The sequence below is a fragment of the Elgaria multicarinata genome, chromosome 16, assembly GCF_023053635.1.
Source record: "Elgaria multicarinata webbii isolate HBS135686 ecotype San Diego chromosome 16, rElgMul1.1.pri, whole genome shotgun sequence".
Lineage (NCBI taxonomy): Eukaryota > Metazoa > Chordata > Lepidosauria > Squamata > Anguidae > Elgaria > Elgaria multicarinata.
The window spans coordinates 31,051,666-31,076,206 of NC_086186.1; the positions used below are offsets into that span (position 1 = coordinate 31,051,666).

The 24,541-nt window shown below is 54.2% G+C and overlaps 2 protein-coding genes across 2 annotated transcripts; both read right to left on the reverse strand.

Annotated features, from left to right (window-relative positions):
- Window positions 1-110: 110 nt before the first annotated feature.
- Window positions 111-9,424, reverse strand: RCCD1 (RCC1 domain containing 1). The gene is made up of 10 exons (XM_063142677.1): window positions 9,419-9,424; window positions 8,308-8,370; window positions 3,941-4,346; window positions 3,444-3,656; window positions 3,210-3,363; window positions 2,994-3,115; window positions 2,638-2,745; window positions 2,333-2,494; window positions 1,301-1,330; window positions 111-1,209 (listed from the first exon to the last, which is right to left on the reverse strand). Exons 1-10 carry the CDS (start codon window positions 9,422-9,424, stop codon window positions 1,067-1,069), a joined length of 1,407 nt encoding a protein of 468 aa, XP_062998747.1. The 3' UTR covers window positions 111-1,066.
- UNC45A (unc-45 myosin chaperone A) lies at window positions 8,923-23,461 on the reverse strand. Its single transcript, XM_063142678.1, has 21 exons — window positions 23,413-23,461; window positions 22,445-22,889; window positions 21,805-22,345; window positions 19,472-19,508; window positions 19,193-19,368; window positions 17,750-17,842; window positions 17,015-17,182; window positions 16,089-16,257; window positions 15,235-15,405; window positions 14,975-15,146; window positions 14,152-14,452; window positions 13,951-14,045; window positions 13,551-13,692; window positions 12,313-12,453; window positions 11,969-12,096; window positions 11,406-11,472; window positions 11,190-11,303; window positions 10,887-11,002; window positions 10,676-10,793; window positions 10,184-10,339; window positions 8,923-9,810 (listed from the first exon to the last, which is right to left on the reverse strand). Exons 1-21 carry the CDS (start codon window positions 23,459-23,461, stop codon window positions 9,547-9,549), a joined length of 3,663 nt encoding a protein of 1,220 aa, XP_062998748.1. The 3' UTR covers window positions 8,923-9,546.
- Between the last annotated feature and the right edge of the window lie 1,080 nt (window positions 23,462-24,541).

Below are 24,541 nucleotides of genomic sequence, written 5' to 3' on the forward strand. Positions count from 1 at the left end.
AGGCCTGGCCTCCCAAGCCCTTTTCTGCCTCTCTGCTAGGCAGGTGTGTGGGGCTTTTCCGTCCATCCCATTCGTATAAGGGAATGAAATGGGAGAGGGGAGGAGACCCTTCCTTTGTTGGCCGCTCTCTTGTTCTCTGTGGTGATTTCTAACAGCAACAGGTTGGTGTGGAGAAGCTCAGCAGGCAGCTCTTCCCTCTGCTTGTGGCAAGTGATGAGAACAGGCTCAGGGGCCTCCAGGAAGACCCTGCTGGGATCTTCCATGGCTGCTCCACAGGAAGAGAGGACAGCAAAGTGCCCCCCTCCGTTTCTCCTGGGGTTGAGAGTGGACGTTGCCATCTGTACCTGTTAGATCAATGTTCTTCACCTAGAGACGAAATCCAAACAGCCCCTAAGCACAACTCCACACTTTCAGCGATCTTGTTTTCACTACAGTCTTGTTATTTATTTTAGGAGAGCTATTCTGTATATGGAATCATCAATTGTATTCGGATTGCGGGCTTGTGTGTATGTGAGAGTGGGGTTTCTTGCTCCAGCCCCCCCCCCCCCCACTTTTCCTGGGCCTGGTCAAGTGGGCGCAGTTGCTTTGCTTCATGGATCAGCCCTCCATTCTTTTCTTTTTTAAAAAAAATTATATGATTTTATTAGTTTTCCAAAACAAAATCAACTGAATGAAAAATAAAATACATTGAATTTAAAACAACAGTGACAACGCGTGATCCATTTTCCAGCTGCCCATGAGGCTGGAGTGTATCCTGACTGCAGGGGCAATGGGATAATGACAGCACCTTTCTTAATGCCCCTGTTTTCCCCGGTGCCTTTTTAGCTCTCTTTTTAAGCTGAACAACTCTCTTCATGTGGTTGAAAGGGGGTCCCTGAGACAAAGCCACGGATAGCTGGAGCCACCGGCGGCACGCAAGGAGAACTGGCTTCAGTGCAAAGAGGCAGAGGTGGGTGCTGTCTTCGGAAATGAGGGTGCGGGGAGGCCCTCAAGGAAGAGAAAGTGGGCCTCCTGTTCAGACCACCTCGGAACAAGGGCTCCCAGTCCGCTGCTATCCTCCCAGCTGTCATCGGCCCACAGCATGAGTGTAAGTGGTCCATGGCCCACAGACCACATCAACCACGCAAAGCTTCCAGTCTACAAAGTAGCAAACCCTCCTTGGCTGGTCAGAGCTGGCTGTGTCCCGGTGTCCCAACTGACCATATTTACCTACGGACAAGAACAGCTGTTAGTACTGTGTGCCTTGGCCTTGGCCACGGCTGAAAGGGAGGGCAGGCAGGAGGGCCCCTCTGTTACTTACCCCAGCCCCAGGTGTAGAGGTCACCAGTGCCTGAAAGAGAGATGAAATGGACAGGTGGCAGAAGCTGCTGGCCAGCACGGTACAAGGAATGCCCAAGGCTGAGCACATGAGCCTGCAGTGTCTCTGCATTTCCCAGCGAAGAAAAGCACCAAGGAGGCAAACTTGCAGAGCTGAAGGATGTGGGGCTATTTGCAAACTTCTGAATTACATTTAATGTATCCTGACAAGGTGCTTCTTTCCTATTTAGCTGGGTCACTTAGTAGTAATTATGCCCAAACCGCTAATTATAATTCAAGGTCGTATTTTAAAGCATCTTTGTGCTTCTTTGGTTTGTGGAATTCCCTCATTTGTTCTTCCACAACAGGCCACTTGCCAGCTGACTGTAGTATAGCAATAGCCCTAGAATTTCTTTCTTGGTGTGGCGCTTCCCTTCCCTAAAAAACATAGCCTGGGGGAGATAAACACCTGCCTGAAATTGTGGCACTCTTTTTTTCATAAGGCCTTTACAGCCCTGCCCTTTCAGACAACGAAAACTAACTATGGAAGGAACTAACTAAGAGCATCCCTAGGGAATGTTTCTGTGTTTGTGGTACTCAGTGCTTGAGGACAATATACACTACATGTTACACTGCAAATTATATAAAATTCTGAGACAAATATCAAATGAAATGTTTAGCACCTGTAGGTAATCTTAACGATAGGGATAAAATTATGTATTTGCTTAAGCCCATTATGTTTAATACAGCTAGATTTGCAGTAAAAGCAGTCCAACTCAGAATAAACATTATGCTCAGTCTCTGCAATTATATTTTCTTAATGCACTGGCTATCTGTACATTGAATTTTAACTTGTCAATATTTGTATTAGATGGTTGCTTGTTGTTGGTTTCTTTGGCTATAACTTGTATTTCGTTGCCTAATAAATAAATGGCAATGTCTTGGTATGTGGGCAAGGAAGCCCTGGGATAGTTAGTTGTCTCAGCACTCGGCCACTCCATCCCATTCCAAGGGTCATTGAACATCATGCACTTACTTGTCACAGCAGCGGTGTGCCGTGATCCACAGCTGACCTTGCTGACTGCTGCTTCACAAGGCATGTCCAGCAAAGCCGGGAAGGGTTGGATTGAAATGAAGGCAGCTTTGTGGGGGCTGTTGGCTGCTCCTTGTGACCGTGCCACGTTCAGCGCCACGTCCCCTAGAAGCAGGCAAGCGATGAATAAGTTGAGAAAAAAGCAACTCTGCCCAAGAGATGTGAATTTGCCCTGGGCCAGATGCTGCAGCTGAGAGCATGTGACCCAGCCCCAGAAGTGCCCTTCCTTCATGCTCGTGGCCTCTCACCTCTGCCAGCCCCCACCGCAGTGGTTGCTTGACTCTCAGCCACCGCTTTAGAAGGCAGCGCAAGCTGTCCTGACTCATTCCAGCCCCAGATGTACAAGTCACCTGCCTCTGAGACACAGACACACACACACAGAGAGAGAGAGAGAGAGAGAAGATTGGATGGGCCATTTTGGCTGGCATTTTTCCCTTCAGGGAAGAGAGCTCAGGTGGGATGTATCAGGCAGAGCACCAGAGATATGGCAATTAGGTTCAAAGACGCCTCTGCTGGGGCGGGGGGGGGGGGGCTCCGCAAAAACTGCCATTGCTGAGACCAGGCGCCGGCGTCGCAGCCTCCACCCCCACCCGCACGTCCTTACCGCTGATGCCAGCCGAATGCCAGCCGCCAGCTGCCACGTCCGCCACCTCGACCCCGTGCAGGGCGTCCACGAGCAGTGGCTCCGCCCTGCTCTCCAGCTCCCCGTGGCCAAGCTGCCCGTGCCTGGAAGAGAGGACGCAAGCCGCGCCAGAGATCAGTCGCGCGCCGCCCCGCCCCGCCCCGCCCCGCCGCCCGCCGCCGCCGCCGCCGCGCTCACCTGCCGCCGCCCCACGAGAAGACGGTCCCCGCCGAGCTCAGCAGCACCGCGTGCTCGTGGCCCAGCGCCAGCTTGCGCGCCTGCAGCGCCGCGGGCAACGGCGTGAAGAAAGGCGGCCGGGGGGCCACGTACCCGCCAGGCACCAGGGGCAGATCTGCGGGCACAAGAGGCTGTCAGAAGCCGGGCGGGCGGCGGGGAGGGGGCGCCCCACGCGCGCGCCCCGGCGGCGCCCACCTGCAGCGGCCGCCTCCTCCGGCAGCAGCGCCCGGCGCCAGGCTGGCTGCCCGTCCAGGACGCCGGCCCAGTCGCCCTCCGCCGGCAGCGGCCAGCCTTCCAGCGCCGCCTCCCGCAGCAGCAGCACGTGTGTCTCCGAGGGCAGCGCGTCCAGGCAGTCCGGGGGCAGCGCCGCGCTCGCCGCGCCCTGCAGCAATCGCCCCGGCGCAGCGCCTGTGGAGGGAGAGCGGCGGCGGGTCAGGCGGCGGAAGACCCCGCCCCGCTCGGCCCCCAGCGGCCGGAGTCTCCCAGGGCCGCCCCGCCCCGCCCCGCCCCGCCGGCGGAGGGAGGCCGGGGCGCTGCCGGGCCACGGCGGGGGCGCCTTGGCACCTGCAGCCTGGGCACGTGTCCCGCGGCCGCTCCTGCAGCGGAGCGGAGCCTCTGAGCACCGCATTGCGGAGCCGCGGAGCCGCCCCTGAAGCTCGCCGCGATGGGCATGGCCGGGCGCGGTGGCTCACCGGTGGCCAGGATCGCGGCAAAGCTCCAGCTCGGCCTCACGCGGCGGATGCGCCCGGCCTCCCCCAGCGCCACCGGCGCCAGCCCGGCCTCCGTCGCCGCCCCGAAGCAGAAGCCGAACTGGAACCAGCCGCACGGAGCGGCCCGGCCCTCGCCGGCGCTGCCCGCCATCGCTCGCGACGCGGGGCCCGCCGGGAGGAACGCGGCTCGGCCCGCCTCCTGGCCCGCCCTTTCCGCCGTGGGCGGGCTCAGGGGCAAGCAGGCCGCGCGCCCGCCAGGCCAGGCCGGACCTCCATGGCCACCGCCAGGCGCCTGTGGGGCAGCGGAAGCCGACGGCGGGCCCCCGAGTGCCGCTGCCCTGGCAGTGAAGCCGCGTCGGCCCAGGCTCTCAAGGAGCCCCGGTCTTGGCTGGGAATTGGGGCAACACAGCACCGGGCTCGTGACACCCGGAACGGGTGGGTGAGCGGGGGCTTCCGGCTGTTTCGGGCTGCACCACCAAGCTGGTTAGGGCTGCTGGGAGCTGAAGCCCAACATACTCTGCAGGCGTTCGAGCTGGGAAAGGCAGGCTGCTGTAGCTGGAATAGAGGCCTCGCTCGGCAGGGGCTAGAGAAGCCCACCTGGAAGGCCAGTCAGCGCCCACCTGCTGTTTGGGTCCATAGGTAGATCCGTAATTAGAAGTGTGCACGGACCCCTCCCTGCGCCACTTTAACTCGGACCAATTCTGCAGTATTTGTTTATTTAGAATATTTATATTCCGCTCCCCATTGAAAAATTTCAGAGCGGTGTACAAGGTAAAATGAAAATAAAAACAGAAGAAAACAGTTAAAACAAAATTTAAAAGAAGCAAATACAGAAATCCAAGGCTGCATGTTAAAGAAAGGCTTCTTGGAATAAAGATGTTTTCAGGAGGCGCCGAAAGGAGTACAAGGTTGGCGCCTGCCTGACTTCCAGAGGCAGGGAGTTCCACAGGAAGGGCGCCACCATGCTGAAGGCTCTTCCCCTGGTGGATTCCAATCGGAGGATGGATCTATGTGGAACCACCAGGAGCAGGCCCTCGGATGACCTCAGTGTTGGTAAGGGAGAAGGTAAGTATGAAGAACTTCCTGCTTTTTCTCAGGCCATTTTGGGGGTGGGGAGAGTTTTTAGGTTTCCTGTTAACTATCATGTGATTTATTTAAAAAAACACTTTTTTCTCAGGGTCAGAATTGCATGATGATTGCAGGCAGAGTAGCCCCTTAGGAGGGGATTAGACCTGCCAATAACATTTTTATTCCTTGGAAGAATTGGATAAAAAATTCAGGATTCATTGCCCCACCAGAGATCATGTCTGCCAAACTGCAGACACGCAGTTTTTCTGTGAGGCGTGCCTTAGCATTTGGAGAGGCTACAAAAGAGGACGTTCCCAATGAGTCTGTTTTCAGAACTAGGGCTGAGTTATGGAGAAACTCCTAGCATGTACTAAGTGCCTTTCCCTCACCACTGAAGCTAGAGTTCATGCAACAAAACAAAACCACAAATGACAAAACATGCATAGGACTGGGCTGAAAGGGTAGTCCATTCATTAGACTGGAATTGGCTGGGCAGCATATTATGCCTGCAGTGCCATGCTCACAACTCTGGACTTACATCGGAGTAAACACACAGGAGACTAGGCTGCAAACCTCCCTGCAAAAATAACTTGTGCTGGAATCCTATGTATTTTATGGAGTTTTTATTTGTGTTGTACCTCACCTCGATCCAGAGGGAAAGGAGGGTAACAAATAATTTATTATTATTATACACACTTTCCTAGGGGTAAGCCTCATTGAACATAATGGGACTTACTTTTGAGTAGGCAAACAACCCTGCGTGGGCCAGAGGTTGCTCTCCCCTGCTTTAAACGCTCAAATAGAGCAGTCTGCAGAGCGGGGGAGGGGAGCAACATGCCAGGATCACTAGGAATCCAGTTGTGTGGAATAAGAGGGGTCCTCTTAGCCCACAACTTCCCTAGGTAACTGATTCCATTGTCGTACTGCTCTAACAGTCAGGAAGTTTTTCCTGATGTCCAGCTGGAATCTGGCTTCCTTTAACTTGAGCCTGTATTCCGTGTCCTGCACACTGGGAGGATCGAGAAGAGATCCTGGCCCTCCTCTGTGTGACAACCTTTGAAGTATTTGAAGAGTGCTATCATGTCTCCCCTCAATCTTCTCTTCTCCAGGCTAAACATGCCCAGTTCTTTCAGTCTCTCTTCATAGGGCTTTGTTTCCAGACCCCTGATCATCCTGGTTGCCCTCCTCTGAACACGCTCCAGCTTGTCTGCGTCCTTCTTGAATTGTGGAGCCCAGAACTGGACGCAATACTCTAGATGAGGCCTAACCAGGGCCGAATAGAGAGGAACCAGTAACTCACGCGATTTGGAAGCTATACTTCTATTAATGCAGCCCAAAATAGCATTGGCCTTTCTTGCAGCCATATCGCACTGTTGGCTCATATTCAGCTTGCGATCTACAACAATTCCAAGATCCTTCTCGTTTGTAGTATTGCTGAGCCAAGTATCCCCCATCTTGTAACTGTGCCTTTGGTTTCTATTTCCTAAATGTAGAACTTGGCATTTATCCCTATTAAATTTAATTGTTTTCAGCCCAGCACTCCAGCCTATCAAGATCACTTTGAAGTTTGTTTCTGTCTTCCAGGGTATTAGCTATCCCACCCAATTTTGTGTCATGTGCAAATTTGATTTTGTGTCATCTGCAAAAATTCCCTGCACCTCCTCGTCCAAATCATTAATAAAGAAGGTTCCATTGATAAGTACTTTGAGTCCGATTCTGTAGCCAACTGTGAATCCACCTAATAGCTGTTCCATCTAGCCCACTTTTAGCTAGTTTGTTATTCAGAATATCATGTGTTACTTTGTCAAAAGTTTTGCTGAAGTCAAGATATATGACGTCCACAGCATTCCCACAGTCCACAAGGGAGGTTATCCTATCAAAAAATGAGATCAGATTAGTCTGGCAGGATTTGTTCCTGACAAATTCATGTTGGCTTCTAGTAATCACTGCATTGTTTTCAAGGTGTTTACAGATTGACTTCTTTATAATCTGCTCCAAAAATTTCCCAGGGACGGATGTCAAACTGACTGGTCTGTAGGTCCCAGGTTCCTCCTTTGTGCTCTTTTTGAAGATAGGGACAACGTTAGCCCTTCTCCAGTTGTCCAGCACCTCACCCGTCTTCCATGGTTTCGCAAAGATAATAGACTCGGATTCTCCTGGCAATTGACCAACAAGCAGTCATGCCTGTGCGCCCATTTCCCCACAGAATCTTGCTTGTGCTGGAAATGAGGGCACATGAGGAGTGACGGAGTGCAGCTTCTTTCCCAACAAGAGCACTGGAAGGAGGGAAAAGCTAAAGCCTCGAGAGGCTTTTGTGGCCGGGTGGGTGTGCACAGGAGTGGTCCCAGCTGTCCATCCAATGCCCCATGTGGGCCTCAGGGCCATGCAAGTTGCCCATCCAGGTTCTAGGTAGACAAAGAGCAATGGGGTGAAGAACATCAGGTCCTGTCTCCAACGCAATGCTGGTTTTCACAAAGAGCATAGTGACATTGTTTTAAACTACCTCATTCAAAAGTATGCCCACCAAAAAACCTGCATGGTGGATTTGTTGATCTCTCATCCTCTTTTGATTGGATGGGTTTTAATACATACAGTAAGGGGAATAAATGAAGGCTGTCCCTTGGCACCACTTGTATTTAATCAGGACCTTTCCCACCAATTGGTAATCAAAAGTTCCTAAGTTGACATGGACCTTATTTCATTATTCCAAGTAGACATGAGAAGACTGCTTTCTACATTTGGGAATTATTGCAAACAGAGAAGTCTTATCTATGTACGTATTTAGTAAGATCAAAGTTTGCTACCTCATATGGGTCCTAGAGAGTCATAGAATTGAATAGTGTCATTCATTTAAGTATTTAAGGATTCGTTTGTGTGAAAACAATTTATGGCAGACCCATTTGGAAGCAATTAAATCTTCATCTTTCCACATCACTGGGACCTATAAGGAAGTTTTATTATACTGAGGGGTTATTATACTGAGAGGTCATCATTTATTAGAACAGTCAAAAATTGCTGAAAAGTTTTCTCTCATTTGCTATATGGCGCAGTAATGGTTCGGGCAGTTCCAGTAGAAATGTACTTCGCACAATTCAAAGTGAGCTCCTCTGGTCACTTCTGGTGCACCCCTCAGACCGGCCACAGGACTCCCTTCTCTAAAAGCATACAGCCACAAATCTACTTTTCTATATGTGGTGGTTGGGGAGGAAGAAACCTTGCATTCATGCTGCTGGTGCCATTGGGACCAGCCCCAGGAGTGGGACACTCAGTTCCTCAACTACCAGTGCCTCTTTGACTTTCTTAATGCCCACCCGGATCTCCATGTGCAGGTGCGGCTGGCGGGACTCGTGGGAGGGGGCAAAGGGCGGTCAACAGAGGGGAGGGGAGGGGAGGGATGCTTCCCACACTGGAGAGAAAGGGGGTCTGCTCCACAGAGCCTCTCTTTCAGCCGGATTCCCTTCGGGGCTCTCTGCTGCGGCCAAAATGCCTTTTGCTTTCTGCTCACCCATAAAACACCCCACCCCAGTTGTTGGGTCTTCTCCAGGTGTAAAACAATACAACAGCCGTGCTTTTAGGACACTGACATGCTTGAAAGCAACGAAAACTTCTGGATCTACATACTCAGAACTCTTAGTATGACCTTAACCTGGGAGACCATTGACTAGCTTTATGCCACTCATACCTCACTGAATTTTCAAACTGCCACTCTTGGTATCCATTTAACTTCACAGCTACTGACAAGGGCTGAAGCCAAAATGCTTAACAATTACGTTTTCAAATTACTTTGTTGTTTGTGTGTGAGTGTTGTGACTTATATTGCAAGATGACTTGATCTTCAGGCACCTGCTTGAATACAAGGTGCCCTTTTCCCTCCCAAGCCATCATCACACCACTAGTTTTGGGGGTTCAAATAACATGATTTTGAGAACTGAACTTCCTTTACAGAAAGAAACACTTGCATAGTTTTTTTACATTTCATACAGTACATCACATTATTTCCTATTTATATATGTCATGACAGGCTAGAGAATGCTAATACTAGGGCTCTGCCACAGCATGCAAGAGCAGGAATGGAACAGAAAGAAGAATTGTGTGGCAGTAAGGCAGTTTCCCCAACACGAAGGCAGAGGAAGAAGCCACAGGAAGTGCATGTAAGACAAAGGCTGTGCCTTCCAGCAGCAGCAGCAAACCGTTTGCACACAGCACAAGCAGCTCAAGCTGCCCATGGAAGGCACGTGCTCGGTGGCACCACCACCACCACCACCGTGCAGTTGTGGCAGCACCAGTGAGGGGTTCATTCTCCAGGGAAGGACAGACAAGAACAGCAGCAGGCTGCGTACAGCTCCTGCGGCCACAAACACACAAGCCACAGTAAATTAGGAAGGTGCCTACAGTCATCAGGCCGTGGCTGATCTACAGGAAGTGCCGTCCATCCCTTTTCTGGCCCCAGCTCCCAATTCCGCAACAAGCCCCAGTGCCCAAGCAGCTGCGTGTCCAAGCAGGCTGGAAGCGGGCGGCTCTCACTCCCCGCCAGCAGGATTGGCCTTGATCAAGCTGTAAGCCATGGCCTGAGCCAGGCACTCCTTGGCCATTTGAGCCACCTGGGGCTTGTCGTTCAGCCTGGCCATGACAGACAGGATCTCCAGCGTCTCGCTCTCCATAAGTTTCGCTGCCACCTCCTTGTCAGCTGCCACCATGTTCCTTACCACCACTACACCACGGTGCTGAAGCTCTGTGCTGGGGCTGAGCAGCAGGGCCTGCAGGATCTCCAGCCAATCAGCTGTCTGAGGAGAGGAAACATGAGAAAAGGCTGTGCTGTGGGCAAGGGGGCAACTGCTAAAAGGAAGCACTATCCAACTAGCTGCTACACAATGCAGTGATAGCTACCACTTTGGATAGCTTTGCAAGAGGGCTGACAATGCCTAGTGTACGCAAGGCAGGGTGCCTCTCCAAACGCAATGTCGCCCCGATTGCGGCCTTCCCATTCTGTGGGAACAGAATGCTAGAGTGGATGGGCGTGTGCTCTTCTGTTCTGCTTTTAGGTGAGACCTGCCACACTTGCTAGGGCACACCTAACAGGGCAAGGCCACGGGAGACAGCAGAGAAAAGCTCAGGCAGGCTGACAGCCAGCTGCCTCATAGCAAGGGCGGCACTCACCACTTGAGGAATACGGGGGCAGATCGGGGGTAGCAGCGACGTTAACACGGCCAGCGTCCCGGAGGCCGCCTGCCGGAGCCGTTCATCCTCCTCCCCGCTGTACAGAACCAGCAGCTTGAGCCGGTCGCTGCCTTCAGCTAGAAAGAGCTCGCCCACCTGCAGAAAAGACAGGCGTAAATGAGGATTTGGATGGCTGGAAAAGGAGGCTGCATCAATTCCTGGAGGAGAAGGCTATCCATGGCTAGCAGGCCTGATGGCTCTGTCCTACCTCCAGTATCCAAGGCCATAAGCCTATATACACCAATTGCTGGGGAACATGGGTGGGAAGGTGCTGTTGCAACGTGTCCCGCTTGTGGTTTCCTGGTCGACATCTGGTTGGCCAGTGTGGGAACAGAGCGCTGGACCTGATGGACCCTTGGTCTGATGCAGCCTCAGGGCTCTGATAGTCCCTTCTGGCACACGCGCAGCCCGGACACTCCGTCCCCTGCTCACCTCTCGGCTCAGAGCCAAGTTGCACATGCACTCGGTGGCTGCCAGGCGGATCATCTCATGCTCCTCAAACATGTAGCCCTCAATCATGGGCACTGCCTTTTCCTTCACAATCTTCTGTCTGTACAAGAGAAATATGTGAGGCAGCAGCCTGGGCCCAGCTTCGACCGGTGGACCTGGCGGGAGGGACACAGCTCAATCGTGGAAGCCTTACCTGAGCCGCTCGCTGGTCCCAGCCAGGTTGGTTAGGGCCATCAGCCCCTCAAAATTCTGCAGGCCAGTGTGGTTCAAGTGCAGGAGGCCCACAAGGGGCCGGACCACTTCAAAGATCTGCAGGAGGAGAGTGCCAAACTCAGAGGGCCGCCTGTTCTTTTGAAGGAAAGGCTTGGTAGCCAAGCAGGGGCCACAAACCCGTCGTACCGCCTCGTTCCAACGCTGCTGAGCTAGTCTGTTTCCTCAGGCGGTGCGACTCCCACAGCACAGCCCTCCTCCCACCTGCACGCCACCCCACACTGACCCGCTCGCCAGGGAAGGCCATCTCAGGAGCCGTCGTGATGGCGATCTTGGCCAGGGCTTGTGCTGCCTTGGTCTGCCCTGCTTCAGTGCCCTCCAGGGCCAAAGGGATGAGAGCCTAGTTGGGAAGAAAGCAGGAGACCAGCAGGAGTCAGCACTGCAGCCATCGGCTCTGGAGAGGCACAGCAGGGAAGAGGAGTGGAGTAGCTCTGAGGCTCACCTTCCCCCCTCCAGCAGCTACTACAGCACCTCTGTCCTCCGGGTCTTCTACTACAGCCAGGAAAACCCTACAGCACCAAAGAGGCACAATGAAGGGACTGGGGGGGGGGGGGAGACACAGCTCTCCCCCTCCCAAACCAAACCATTTGTCAAGGCCAATAGCAGCAAGCAAGCGGCGACCATCACACCTGTGCTGACCTTTGAGCAATTCAGCCAAGCAGGTACCTAGACAGCCATAGGGAAAGGGCCCACTTGGTTTGGCTCCAGTCCGCACACTTCATCACAGAGTATATGGAGTGTTCACCTGTGACGAGCAACTTGGGGGGTGGGGGGAGGAGGCACAGGTACAAACGCATCCTGAGGTTGAAGCTTACTGCTGGGCAGTTTTACTGTGCTGCTGGCTTTCCATGCACAAAGGCCCCTTGGGGCTGCTAGTCCTCTCTGGCTGCTGTCTGGGGCAAGGGCTGGAACACCAAGCCCCAGCTTGCCCCTCAGGCCAGCAGACCACAGCTCAGGAAACTCTCCCCCGCCCACCCACCCACCCACCCACCCACCAGGCCTTACCTAGAGATCAGCTCACGGCAGGCAGGGCTCAGGGAAGGGCTCTCGCTCTTCACCATGCAGGTGAGCGCTGACACCACGCCAGCAGCCAGGAGCTTCTGCACACGTCGGCGCACAAATGCTGGCTTGTCCTGGACAGGGAGAGACAAGGCGGGGGGAGGAGGAGAGCGAGATCGCCAGGCCCTGCCCAGGCCCCGCCCCCTTGCCAACATGATTCGTAGCCACCACCCCCAAAGGCTTCCCCCTCTGACCCCCAGCCTGCCCTCCATGGGGCAGCTGGCAAGGGAGGGGGACTCTGGCCTGCACAGCACAACACACTCCACTGGGGGCTCCCTCACTCCTCTCACCTTGGGGTGCTTCTCAGGGATGTGCTGCTTGGCGTACTTCGCCAGCTCCACCATCTGGGGGTCCAGCTCTTCGTGGTCATAGCTGCTAGTGCAGTTCACCAGGGTGGAGGCCACTGCAAACAGGGAGTTCCGGTTCTCTGACTGAGGAGAGCAAAGCAGTGGAAGAAGAAGCAGTGGAGAGCGAGGCCAGTGGGGGGGTTATTCAGCTGCTCCTTTATCGCTTGAGCTCAGTGACCTCAAAGGGTGCGTGCCTTTGCAACCTCTGCACTAGGCTGCTGTCATAATGTGCACCAGGTGGAGCCACCCTGAAAGGTTCAGACACAGCAACCCACTGTGAGCGGGACGCCACGGGCACACAGAAGCCACGCTGGAGTGCTGCATCTTTGGGGCTCCGTGGAAGATGTTGCTTTCAACCCTAACCAGCCTTTGACATTAGCTAACAGGCTTGGTCCTGCCTCCTCCACCACGGGCTTGTTCCCACTGAAGGGGCCGGCCTGCGACTGGGCTGCATCCCTCCAGTTAACAGGTGAGTGCAAGAAGACCGAATGCTCCCCAGAAGAAGGAACAGGTTAAGGCAAAGGGGTCTGGCTGCTTTCTTCCTTGGCATGCTTGCTTCTGTGGTGGGGTGGGAGAGATTTCCATCATGTGCCGCCGCCACCCACCTGCAGTTTGGAGTGCTGCAGCCGAGACACCAGCTGACCAGCCTCAGCAAGAACTAGACCGATGCCATGTCAGCCACCGCTCTGCTAAGAACACCTTGCTCACTCTTCAACCAGTGCATCATTGACTTCGGGCAGAGACAGTCCTCTCTGGAAGACATATCCCTCAGTTCAAAGTCCCTCAGCTCCCTCCCATGTTCCCCAGCAACTGGTGTATACAGGCTTACTGCAGTTGCTGGGCAACATGGGTGGGAGGGTGCTGTTGCACCCGTGTCCTGCTGGTGGGTCCCTGGTGGACAGCTGGTTGGCCACTGTGGGAACAGAGTGTTGGACTAGATGGACCTTTGGTCCAATCCAGCATCATGGCCCTTCTTTATGTTCTGGAAATGGGCTCTTTGACTGGTGGACAAGCTAGCATTGGGCAATTTTAATTCACAAATCCTTCACTGACTCTATATTTGATTCTAGGCAAGGTGTCATTACCAACATCAGGGAGGTGAGAAATTGCAGACAGAAGAAAGAGCAGCATCAGGGTTCCCCACACGCCCCAGGGCTGCTCCTGCTCCAGCCAAGCATTACCTTTGCAAGCTGGAACAGAGCCTGCAGAGCTGCCTTGTCCTCCATCAGCTCCTCCTTGACGTCTGCATCCAACGTGAGGAAGGCCAGGCCTTCTGCTGCCCAGTGCCGTGTGCCGACATCAATGGTCTCATTGCACAACCACCTAGAAATGGGGCAGCATCAGCCCAATCAGCCCCCCATCCCCCGCCTTCCACTCAAAGAAGAGCCCCCACGGTCCCACCAAGCAATGGGCAGTGAACGCAGAACTCACACCAGAAGGCGGCCGGGGGGGGTTCAGGGGCTAAAGAGCCTGTCGTCTTTAGAAAGGTGAACGCCTCCCCCCAGAAAGGCAGCCAGGCCCACAACACACCCGGGGGAGGCCAACTCTCCGGGGCGGCCAAGGAACGCCGCGCTCACTCACTTGCGGCACTGCTTGGCCAGCTTCAGGGTCGAGCCTTCCGCAAACTGCTTCATGCTGAAGTCCGTGCCCCCTGCCGAGCCGAGTTTACAGAGGCCCTGAAAACAGAACCTGCGAGATCCAGCAGCAGCAGGAACAGGGCAGCCTCCACTTGCCCAGGCCAACACACGGCTGCCCGCCTGCCCTGAGCCACAGCAGACTCACCACCAGGGCTCGGATGCGGATGCTGTCGCGCTCGCTGTGCTTGTAGATCTCCTTGAGCAGCGTAACGCCATTGGCAGTGATGAAAGTGGCACGCTTGGCCTTGTCGGCCGCGTGGATCAGGGCCTCCACAGCCACAAGCTGGTCAGCTTCCCGCGAGGAGGCACACAAGGCCAGAATACTCTCCATGATGCCGCTCAGCTCCAGCACCCGATTCCCAGCCTCTGCGGGGCCTTGCAGAAGGCACGACGCTGTCTGGATGGCTCGGAGCTTCCCAGGAACGCCGTGGTCCTGAAACCAGCCCCTAGGAAGAGAAGGAAGCGCAAGTCAGGCCGGGCTGCGGCTGGATCTGCGCCCAAACCGAACAGCCAAGCTTTCTGCAAAAGGCGCATTCGCAGCACTGACAGGCCGAACGTGGAAACGGCCCAGGCCCTTCTCCGGAGCCATGAAATAGTCACAAACTCCATCACAACAGCAGAAAGGTGACCAATGCCACAGGGGAAAAGTCACCTTCCCCTGACAGAACCAGGATTGGCCCCAAAGTCCCCAACACTGACTTATTTATTTATTTTATTAATTACATTTATATACCACCCCACAGCTGAAGCTCTCTGGGCGGCTCACAAAAGTTAAAACAGTAAACATTAAAAAATTATACAAAATTTAAAAACTATCAGAAACATAAAAACAACAGTATCCCTTTAAAAATTGATATATTAAATGGAACAGATTTATTTCCAAACAAAATGGAGATTTAAATCTCCTCTAGCGAGTCCTACAACAGAATCTACTTTCGTGAACGCTTGCCAGCCAGCAGCCGCTCTACCTGACATAGTCCTCACAGAGCCGGTGGAAATTCTCCCGCTCTCCATCACACTTCAAGTCCCCATAGAGCTTGCTGAGGAGGACAGCGGTGGTCATGTGGGTGTTCTCCGTCACACGAAGGCCCCCGGCACCGTGGCTCACTGTGCCCCCAACCTCCAGGATTTCCTTCAGACCTACAAGGACACTTGTTCTCAATGGAGCCGACAGAGCAGCCGGAAAAGGGAAGAGGCAGGCGGGGGTGGGGGGTGGGGGTGCGCGTACCTTGGTCAATAACCCAGAGGGCCAGGCGGTTGCTGGGCACCTGCGGGGACTTCCGGGGTACCACACTGATCAGCAAGTTGAGGATGCTGTCGCGGCCATAAGAGGAGATGCTGTCTCGAGCCAGGGCCTCCAGCAGCTGCTTGAGAAGCCATTTCAGCTCTCTGGACGTGTCTATAGGAGTGGCATCAAAGGGAGCAGGGGGTCAGTCCCTGAGCCCCCGCCCCCACTCCCACCCCTGCCCACAAACACCATTTCAGCTCTCTGGACATATCTATAGGAGTGGCATCAAAGGGAGCAGGGGGTCAGTCCCTGAGCCCCCGCCCCACCCACAAACACTTCAGGCTGGTGGCCAAGAGCTATCTGCCCCGCCCCCGCATACTGGTGAGCACAGTGGCCACCTTGGCATAACTTGACACAAGTCATTAACCAATGCTGCTTGTCAGAATGAAGGGCAGAAAGAGCCTGTGGGTTGGCAGGGACTAGTGACTCAGATGTTAAAAATGAGACAGGAAGCCTCCAAGGGCCTGCAAAGGCACACAGCAGATTAAGCACCACAATGAAGGCAGGCCAGACTAGAGCTCAGTTGCAAGCAACATTCATGGCCTCATCTGGCTTGCGAGCAAGCACACATTTGAGAAACTAGGTAATAGTCCAGAGGGATCTTCAACTCTCATGCAAGCCCCACCTCACGGTCCGAGAGGGAGCCCAGAAAAGCCCACATCTTAGGGCTGACAGGATCTCCACTCCCTTGATTTGCAGGACATTGGGCCCCAACAAAGAGCCGCCAAAAAGAGGGCCGATGCCAGAGGCCGGCCTGCCTACCACTGTAGGCAGGCAGGCAGCCGGAAACTCACCCAGCACCAAAGCTTCTTCCTTGTCGGGCACATCCCTCTGCAGCCCCTCCTTGAGGGCATCAAACATGACCTGCAGCAGATTGTAGGCAGCCAGCGAGATCTGCTCATCCTCCATCTCTAGCACAGCAAAGAGGCGCTGATGTCCCAGCTCAGCCAGGATCACCGTTGTCTGCAAGAAGGGCAGCCGTCCTCTGAGACCCGGGAAGGAACCCACGCCCACCTTACCTCTCCCTCTCTAGAAGAAGCCGCCCCTCCACCCTGAGCATGATCAAAGACTTGCCCACCAGGCAGGGAGCTCCACTGGGGCAACTGGGGCTCCTCAGAGTCCCAGAGAAGCCGGAGCTCACACACTTACCTAAGTAGGCAGAGTGAAGGGGGTTGAGGGTTTTTTTTAGTGGGGCAGCAGCGCCCAGGCTATAGTGTGTCTCATTTGTCCTCCTCAAAATGGCAAGGAGTCAGCCTGGTCCTGACCAGTGAGACAAACCTGACATTTCCTCCAAATACTGGAGTTGCAGACAGGGAGGGATGATCCCCAGCCCTCTTCAAGCCCCACATGAGTAGAAGCTCCTCTCTGCACCTGCTGGGCAGGTAGAGCTCTAACCACTAGAAGGCACAAAAGCGGAGAAAACCGAGATGCCTCCCACACCCTTCAACAGCTCCATGCTGGAGGGGGCAGCAGAGGCCCTGTGGATGCTTCCTGCCCTCGTACCATGTTTCAAAATGCAGCATCCAGCCGGGAGCAGGGGCATATCCTGGTGATAAGGGCCCCTTAACATCTGTCAACCCCACACCCGAGATCGTGGCTCAAGCAAACATCTCTACTTAGATCATACATAACACTGTCTTCTGTCAGGAAACAGGTCCTGCCAGTTACCAAGATCTTAACTAGAGAACTAATCTATCGTGTCTTGCTGAATGTGAGTTACCCGAGAACGATGCCCATGGCAAAGCCCAGTGAGAGTCCGCAGGGCTGCCAATGCCATATCCGGCCGGCCCGTATCCAACAGCTGCAGCAACAGGCACACTCCATCACTCTGGAAAATCTTCTCAGCGCCAGGTTCTTCTCGTGCCAGAACAATCAAGTTCTGAGCTGCCTGTCCAGGAGAAGAACCATTCAGTCTGGCAAGCAGCCCACCTTCATCCATACCCCATGTAAAAGAGCCTTCCCCATCTGCACCAGAAAGACACGCAATGCTGGGGACCTCTGGAAATCCCAACCCACAGGAACTCCTCTTCATCCTTGTGGGGCCCCAAGAGCCACGGGAGTGGATTCCCACAGAAGGAGACACAGACTCAAAAGATCACAGCCACAACGCTCTGACCATAAGACAGTGTGCATGTATGATAAATCACCCACCCAAAGCAAATCATGTTACTTAGTCAGCAAAAAGAAATCTGCCACAGTAATACTCCACTTTAGACTGCCTAATAATTAGAGTTCTCTGGGCAGTGTAAAAGGAAACAAAGCTTTCCCACCTGACCATCCCAACCATCAGAAATCCTCTATAACCTCTACCCTCCATTAAGATTTTGCCTACGCTCAGCTTCGCAAAAGCAGATGATGTTCTTTAATATATAGAACAGATTTTCAACAAGTTTCACACATGTAACACATCCAACCCGCTCATCAACAAGGTCCCTCCCGACTATTGGAGAGCTACCTTTTGCTTCTTGTCCAGATCTTTTTCCTCAGGGTCAAGCAGCATCTTAAACATTTGCTCCACTTTTGAGTCGGTACAGGACACGGCTTGCATCTGAGACAAAGAGGCATTTGGTGAGGAACCGAATGAACTGTGAGTCCAGGGATGAGATGATTAGTGGCTACCAAACAAAGGGACTTAATTCAATGACGCAGCATGTGCTTTGCACGCACAGGGTCACTGGAACAATCCCCAACGTCTCCAGGTAGGGATGGGAAACACCCCTGCCTGAAACCCTGGAGAGCCTTTGCTGCCAGTCAGTGTCAACAGTACTGAGTCAGGGGAGCCAATGGGCTGGTTTGGCAGAAGGCAGTTTCCTCGGTTTATCTTACTCATTGCAGTTATTCCTAGACCACCTTTCAGGATACAAAACATAGCATGAAAACCAAAGCCCAGAATCCTAGGTGGAGAGCAAGGCAAGGAGCATAAGGAAGGAGCCTGCCTTTGTGGCATCATAGAACTGTACAGTTGGAAACAGCCTAGAAGGCCATCGAGTCCAACCGCCTGCTTTATGCAGGAATCCACCTTAAAGCATCCCTGACAGATGATTGTCCAGCTGCCTCTTGAATGCCTCTAGTGTGGAAGAGTCCACAACCTCCCTAGGTAACTGGTTCCGTTGTCATACTGCTCTAACAGTCAGGAAGTTTTTCCTGATGTTCAGCTGGAATCTTGCTTCCTTTAACTTGAGCCCGTTATTCCGTGTCCTACACTCTGGGAGGATCGAGAAGAGATCCTGGCCCTCCTCTGTGTGACAATCTTTTAAGTATTTGAAGAGTGATATCATGTCTCCCCTCAATCTTCTCTTCTCCAGGCTAAACAAGCCCAGTTCTTTCAGTCTCTCCTCATAGGGCTTTGTTTCCAGACCCCTGATCATCCTGGTTGCCCTCCTCTGAACACGCTCCAGCTTGTCTACGTCCTTCTTGAAGTGTGGAGCCCAGAACTGGACGCAATACTCAAGATGAGACCTAACCAGTGCTGAACAGAGGGAACCACTACCTCGCATGATTTGGAAGCTATACTTCTATTAATGCAGCCCAAAATAGCATTTGCATTTTTTTGCAGCCACATCACACTGTTGGCTCATATTCAGCTTGTGATCTCCAATTCCAAGATCCTTATCATTGTAGTATTGCTGAGCCAAGTATCCCCCATTTTGTAACTGTACATTTGGTTTCTTTTTCCCAGGTGTAGAATTTGGCATTTATCGCTATTTAATTTCATTCTGTTGCTTTCAGCCCAGCATTCCAGCCTTTCAAGATCACTTTGAAGTTTGCTTCTGTCTTCCAGGTTATTCGCTATCCCCCCCAATTTTGTGTCATCTGCAAATCTGATAAGCGTTTCCTGCACCTCCTCGTCCAAGTCATTAATAAAAATGTGGAAGAGCACTGGGCCCAGGACTCCTACCTTCTCATGCATGCTGCTGCCAAGGTTGCGCAGAGCCTCTTGAAAGGCCTTATTCTTGGGCTCCAAGCTCAAACACCTCTGCAAATCCAAGACAGCCTCATCGAGGCGGCCCAGTTTCTGGAGGGCTTGGCTGCGACGGAAGAGACTCTTTACGTCACGTCCATCAGCTTCTATGGCTGGGTAAAGGCAGGAAAGCATAAGTGGCAGCAGAGAAAGAGGCTCCCAAAAAAGAATGTGTGCGCACACACATACACTGGCCATACACTCTCTTCTTCTCACCTTTGGAAGCATCCAATTCTGCTTGGGCGTAATCCTCCTGCAACAGAAAGAGAGTGGAAAGGCAGAATTTGGTACCCCAATGGTGAAAGGATTACAGAGGGAACACTAAGAGGTCTCTGGAGGGAGGGGGCGAGGGAAGAGGGCTTCCAACTCAGTTTGTGCTGCATTCAAGAGTGCTCAGGGACAGCCAGGTGTTTTTTGGGGGGGCGGGGGGAGGGAGGCTGACTCAGGAGCATCAGTAATAATGGACCCAGGTCTGACTCAGTAGAAGACAGATTCCCTCATTCCTAGGGATGCTGCCCTGTGGGAGTCACAACTGGGCTTACGAGATGGAAAGTTTTCAGAAATTTTGATACCATGGGGGGGGGGGAATCAATTTTCTTTGTTTCCCACCCAAAAAAACACATAAGCAGACTTCTCCCTTCCTTGTAACCTGAAACATATGCAATGCTTATTTTCCTATCAATACTAAGGTTGCTCTACTACTTTAAAAATGCAAAACATATTCACATAACTTAGAACATAAACTTGCACTGTTCACTGCTGTTCCTACTGGAAGTAGCACACAATTACCAGGGCTAGTAGCCATTGCTAGCCTTCTCCAGGAATTTAACTAACACCTCTTTAAAGCCATTGAAATTAGTGGACATCACTATTTCTTGTAGAATCATAGAATAGCAGAGTTGGAAGGGGCCTACAAGGCCATCGAGTCCAACCCCCTGCTCAATGCAGGAATCCACCCTAAAGCATCCCTGACAGATGGTTGTCCAGCTGCCTCTTGAAGGCCTCTAGGGTGGGAGAGCCCACCACCTCCCTAGGTCACTGATTCCATTGTGGTACTGCTCCAACAGTCAGGAAGTTTTTCCTGATGTCCAGCTGGAATCTGGCTTCCTTTAACTTGAGCCCGTTATTCTGTGTCCTGCACTCTGGGAGGATCGAGAAGAGATCCTGGCCCTCCTCTGTGTGACAACCTTTTAAGTATTTATTTATTATTATTATTATTAATTTATTTAGAGTATTTTTATCCCGCACCTCAGCCAAAAGGCTCTCGGAGCGTCTTACAATGTATCAATAAAGAAGACAGTCCCTATCCTCAGGCTTACATTCTAAAAAAGACATGACACACAAGGAAAAGTGTATGGGGAGGGAAGAGGGAGAAAATAAAAAGAAATTAAGGAGACTGCTTAGGCTGGTGGGAAGGCCCTGCTCCATCCTCTCATCTCCCAATGGAGGGGCAAACCAACAGCTCCTTCATCCCCACAAGGTGAAGATGTCAGCCCTGTAGGGGAGCGGTCCAACTGAAGCAGGCTCTGATGGTGCCTGCCTGCTCCAGTCTCCCTCGCATCTTCTTCCCCACAGGGTGAAGATGGCAGTTAGCCCTGTGGGGGGGGAGGTCCAGTTCTTTCAGTCTCTCTTCATAGGGCTTTGTTTCCAGACCATCCTGGTTGCCCTCCTCTGAACACGCTCCAGCTTGTCTGCGTCCTTCTTGAATTGTGGAGCCCAGAACTGGACGCAATACTCTAGATGAGGCCTAACCAGGGCTGACTAGAGAGGAACCAGTACCTCACGTGATTTGGAAGCTATACTTCTATTAATGCAGCCCAAAATAGCATTGTAGTAACAACTTCTATAGTTCAACAATGCTGAAGAAGTCCTTACTTTTATCTGTCCCGAATCTCCCACCAATCAGCTTCAGGGAGTGCGCCCATTGGGTTCTAGTATTATGGGCGAGGGAGAAAAATGTCTCCCTCTCCACATTCTCCACACCAGGCATAATTCTGTACACCTCTATCATGTCTCCCCTCAGCCTCCTTTTTTCCAAGCTAAACAGTCCCAGCTGTTGGAACTCTCCCTCATAGGGGAGATGCTCAACACCCTTGGATTCCTGCATTGAGCAGGGGGTTGGACTCGATGGCCTTGTAGGTTCCTTCCAACTCTGCTATTCTATGATCATTTTAGATGCCCTTTAGTTTCTCTTGCACAAGCAACTGTCCATTGCTCGTGTGCAACTGGTTATGCAAGCAATTGCGTAACCCAAGCGGAAAGCGCAATGGGTTCTTGCGTAATTCCAAACGTAGTTTCCGCTAGTGAATGGCACAGCTGGATACGCCCCTGTGGCATTTAATTTGGCCCAAAATGTCATAAACTGTCGCTCATCAGGTGCTTGGAGTGTTTACATAGATGCGGCCAATTTTAGGCCCCGAAGTCTGTCTGTCTCCCCCGTCAATCCCATACAGCCGTCCGGCCTGTAGCCCAAACCGGCGTGGCGGGTGAGACGCGGAGCTCCCTCCGTCCCTCCGCCGGTCGCAGCCTTTCCGGGCCGGGCGACTCACCAGCTTGAGGTGGCAGGCGGCACGGTTGCGGTGCAGGAGGGCGCGGTGCGGGCCGGGCCGGGCCTCGGGCGGACACAGGCTAAGCGCCCGCGTGTACACGGCCAGCGCCTCCTCGTAGCGGCCCGCCTGGAACAGGCCGTTGCCCTCCTGGCGGAGCTCCGAGGCCTGCGCCGGTGGAGAGGGCGGCGGCGGCGGCATCATCCTCGGCTCTTCCTCCATGGCGCGCCGCACTGACGTCATGCGGGCGCGACCGCCGCTTTCCGGCAGGGCCCGTGACGCCCGGGGGGCGGGGCCAGCGCCTGCCTCCGGGCACGTGACGCGTGGGGGCGGGGCCGCGCTGCGCCGGGCGCTCTGTTCAAGCAGCCGCGCCGCCGCCCTGGCTACGGAGCCCGGCGCCTGGTCCTCCGTCCTCGCTTCCCCTGCGGCGGCGCTGGCGCTGCTGCCCCGGTGGAGTCGGTAGAAGTGCAGGAAGTCGACGGCCATGAGCGCCAAGACCAGGCAGCCGTAGAGCCCCACGCCCAGCAGCGGCAGCACCGACGTCCTGCAAAGGGCCGCCCGCAGTCAGGCAGGGGGAGCAGAGGCCCAACCCCCGCCCGCCCGCCCGCCTCCCTCCTTCCCTCCCGCAGCCCCCGGCCCTCACCGGAGCTCCGAGGGAGGCGGCGCGGCAGCGGAGCCGTTGCCGCGGAGAGCGCCGCGCTCGGTGCGCGGGCAGCAGGACTTGAGTGCGCGGCTCCCGCCGGGCTGGCAGCAGTAGACGTGGCCCGCGGGGTCGGTGAGGCGGGGGCAGTAGAAGCCGGCGTGGGGGCGCCCGTCCGGGCCCGCGTAGCCTTCGCAGAGGTGCACGTTGTGGGCCGGAGCTGGAAGCAGCAGGGCAGTGAGGCGCGAGAGAAGGCGGCAGGGCCGGCGCGCCCCGGCTCCGCAAGGGCTGCGGGCCTCCCCCGGCCCGGCCCCCGCGCAGCCAGGGCGGCACCGGGCTCCCGGTTGCCCGGCTTGGCCCCTGCTCTCCCCGGGGCCCGGCCCCTCGGCCACAGCGCCCTGTGCCCCCCACCCTCGCCGGCTCGCTGCCAGCACTTCTGCGCCCCTCCCTGCGGGAAGGCTCCAAGCTCAGGCCGCCCCTCCGCTTGAGGGCGGTGGGCTGGGTCCCGCGGGGGTGAGGGCGAGGCTCGTGCGGGCGCTTCCCCGAAGTGGTTCTAGAGCCCGCGGTCTCTTCCGATCGGATATTGCGAGGGGCAGAAGGCAGCTGCTAAAGCCTTTGTTAGAAGGGACCCAGGAAAGGAAAGGCAGCTGCCCTTGGCTGGCTGGGAAACTCCGCCACGACTGAGCACCTGCAGGGAAACTGGCACTGAGTGTGGGGTGATCATGTTCTCGTGCATACCCCATTTTCACACGCACCACCACCACCACCACACTGCCTGTTGTTGAGTTCATGGCATAATCCAATGGACCAGGCACTAGCGAGTGGCTCCCTGCAATCAGGGACTTTGGCAGGCCTCCGGAGTGTTGTGGAAGCATGCCTGCAGTTACAGTTACGGGGGAGGTTGCACCGCAGGCTGTAGCACCTGTGGACCATTTTTAGGGAAGGGAGAAGAATGGCATGAAGTACAGTACCTGTCCTGAGAAAGAGCAGCGGGAGCAGCAGGCCGAGTGGGAGCAGCATCTTTCCAGCCGCGCGGAGGGAGGGCAGAGGCAGCTCTGTCTCCTCCTGGGGCGGTGGGGGGGGGGGGGAGCAGAGAAACCACACCGACCTGCCTGGTTCCCGCATCCATTACCAGGCACCATCAAGCACCTCCCAGAGCCATTAAGGCCCTACTGCACTTACAGCTTGCCTCCGTGGGGACCTTGCCAGGCTGGGGGTGGGGCAGGATCCATTACAGATGGGCCATTGCTAATGGGAGTCCGGAACCTGGTGTGGTAGAGCAAATGTTCCGGTGGAGGGTAGGAGCCACTGGTGAAAAAGAAAGGAACACCATCCCCAACAGGCTCCAAGAGGGTCTCAGCAGGCACGCCCACCCCAGGCCTACAGCCTCTTCCTGGAGGGCTTGCGCTCTCTGCCGAGATACCTGCTGTGTTCAACACGGGGCAGGGGGGAGAAGAGGCCTGAGAATTGTACCTGGTTTTGCAGGAGGGAAGCCTCAGAACAGACACAACCAAGAATTAGGGAGCTCGCTAAAGAGGGCAGCTTTTCTGGTAGCCCAGGTTTTCATTGGCAAAAGCCCACTTCATCAACTGCCTCATCACAGCTGTGTGGCCTTCAGCAAACCTTGCCTGCTGCAATAGCTGGAGCCTAGGTTAATGCCCATCAGTAAAACATTATGCTCAGAAAAAGACTTCTTGTTCTGTCCTTGACAGCAAGGGCACAGCTGTAACAATCTTGAACATTACTCAAAAACTAAGAGCAAAATAGGTCCACTCTGTAGAATGGCCTTTTTAATGTATCAAGCTGCTACATATTGGGGTCACAGTCCATCCAGCTCAGCATTTTTCTATTCTGAATTGCAGTGGCAACAGGTGGACAAGCAAAGGATTTTTCCTGGTACATCACCTGCTATCTGATCTCTTTGTTTAGCTGGAAATGCCAGGGACTTGGCTCTTTGACCTCTGGCATCCACTGACCGCCTTCTCACTTTTCCAAAGGTTACTTCCCAATCTCACCTCCAAGAGCAAATGTTGCTCTCCCCCTCCTTTGAGAGTGATGTCCCACCACACACTCTTCACTTGAAAATGTTTGGACCTCAGG

Bases quoted from the DNA above. Each gene is read 5' to 3' on its own strand.
- RCCD1 (XM_063142677.1), bottom strand. The intron at 2,495-2,637 runs GTGAGAGGCCAC...GCCTGCTTCTAG, and splicing joins TGCGGTGGGGGCTGGCAGAG to GGGACGTGGCGCTGAACGTG. The intron at 1,331-2,332 runs GTAAGTGCATGA...TCTCTCTTTCAG, and splicing joins GCACACCGCTGCTGTGACAA to GCACTGGTGACCTCTACACC.
- UNC45A (XM_063142678.1), bottom strand. From the start codon at position 23,461: ATGCTGCTCCCACTCGGCCTGCTGCTCCCGCTGCTCTTTCTCAGGACA. The intron at 17,843-19,192 runs GTAGGAGTCCTG...TCTTTGTCTCAG, and splicing joins GCAGCAGCATGCATGAGAAG to ATGCAAGCCGTGTCCTGTAC. The intron at 10,794-10,886 runs GTAAGGCTTCCA...TCTCTTGTACAG, and splicing joins GGGACCAGCGAGCGGCTCAG to ACAGAAGATTGTGAAGGAAA.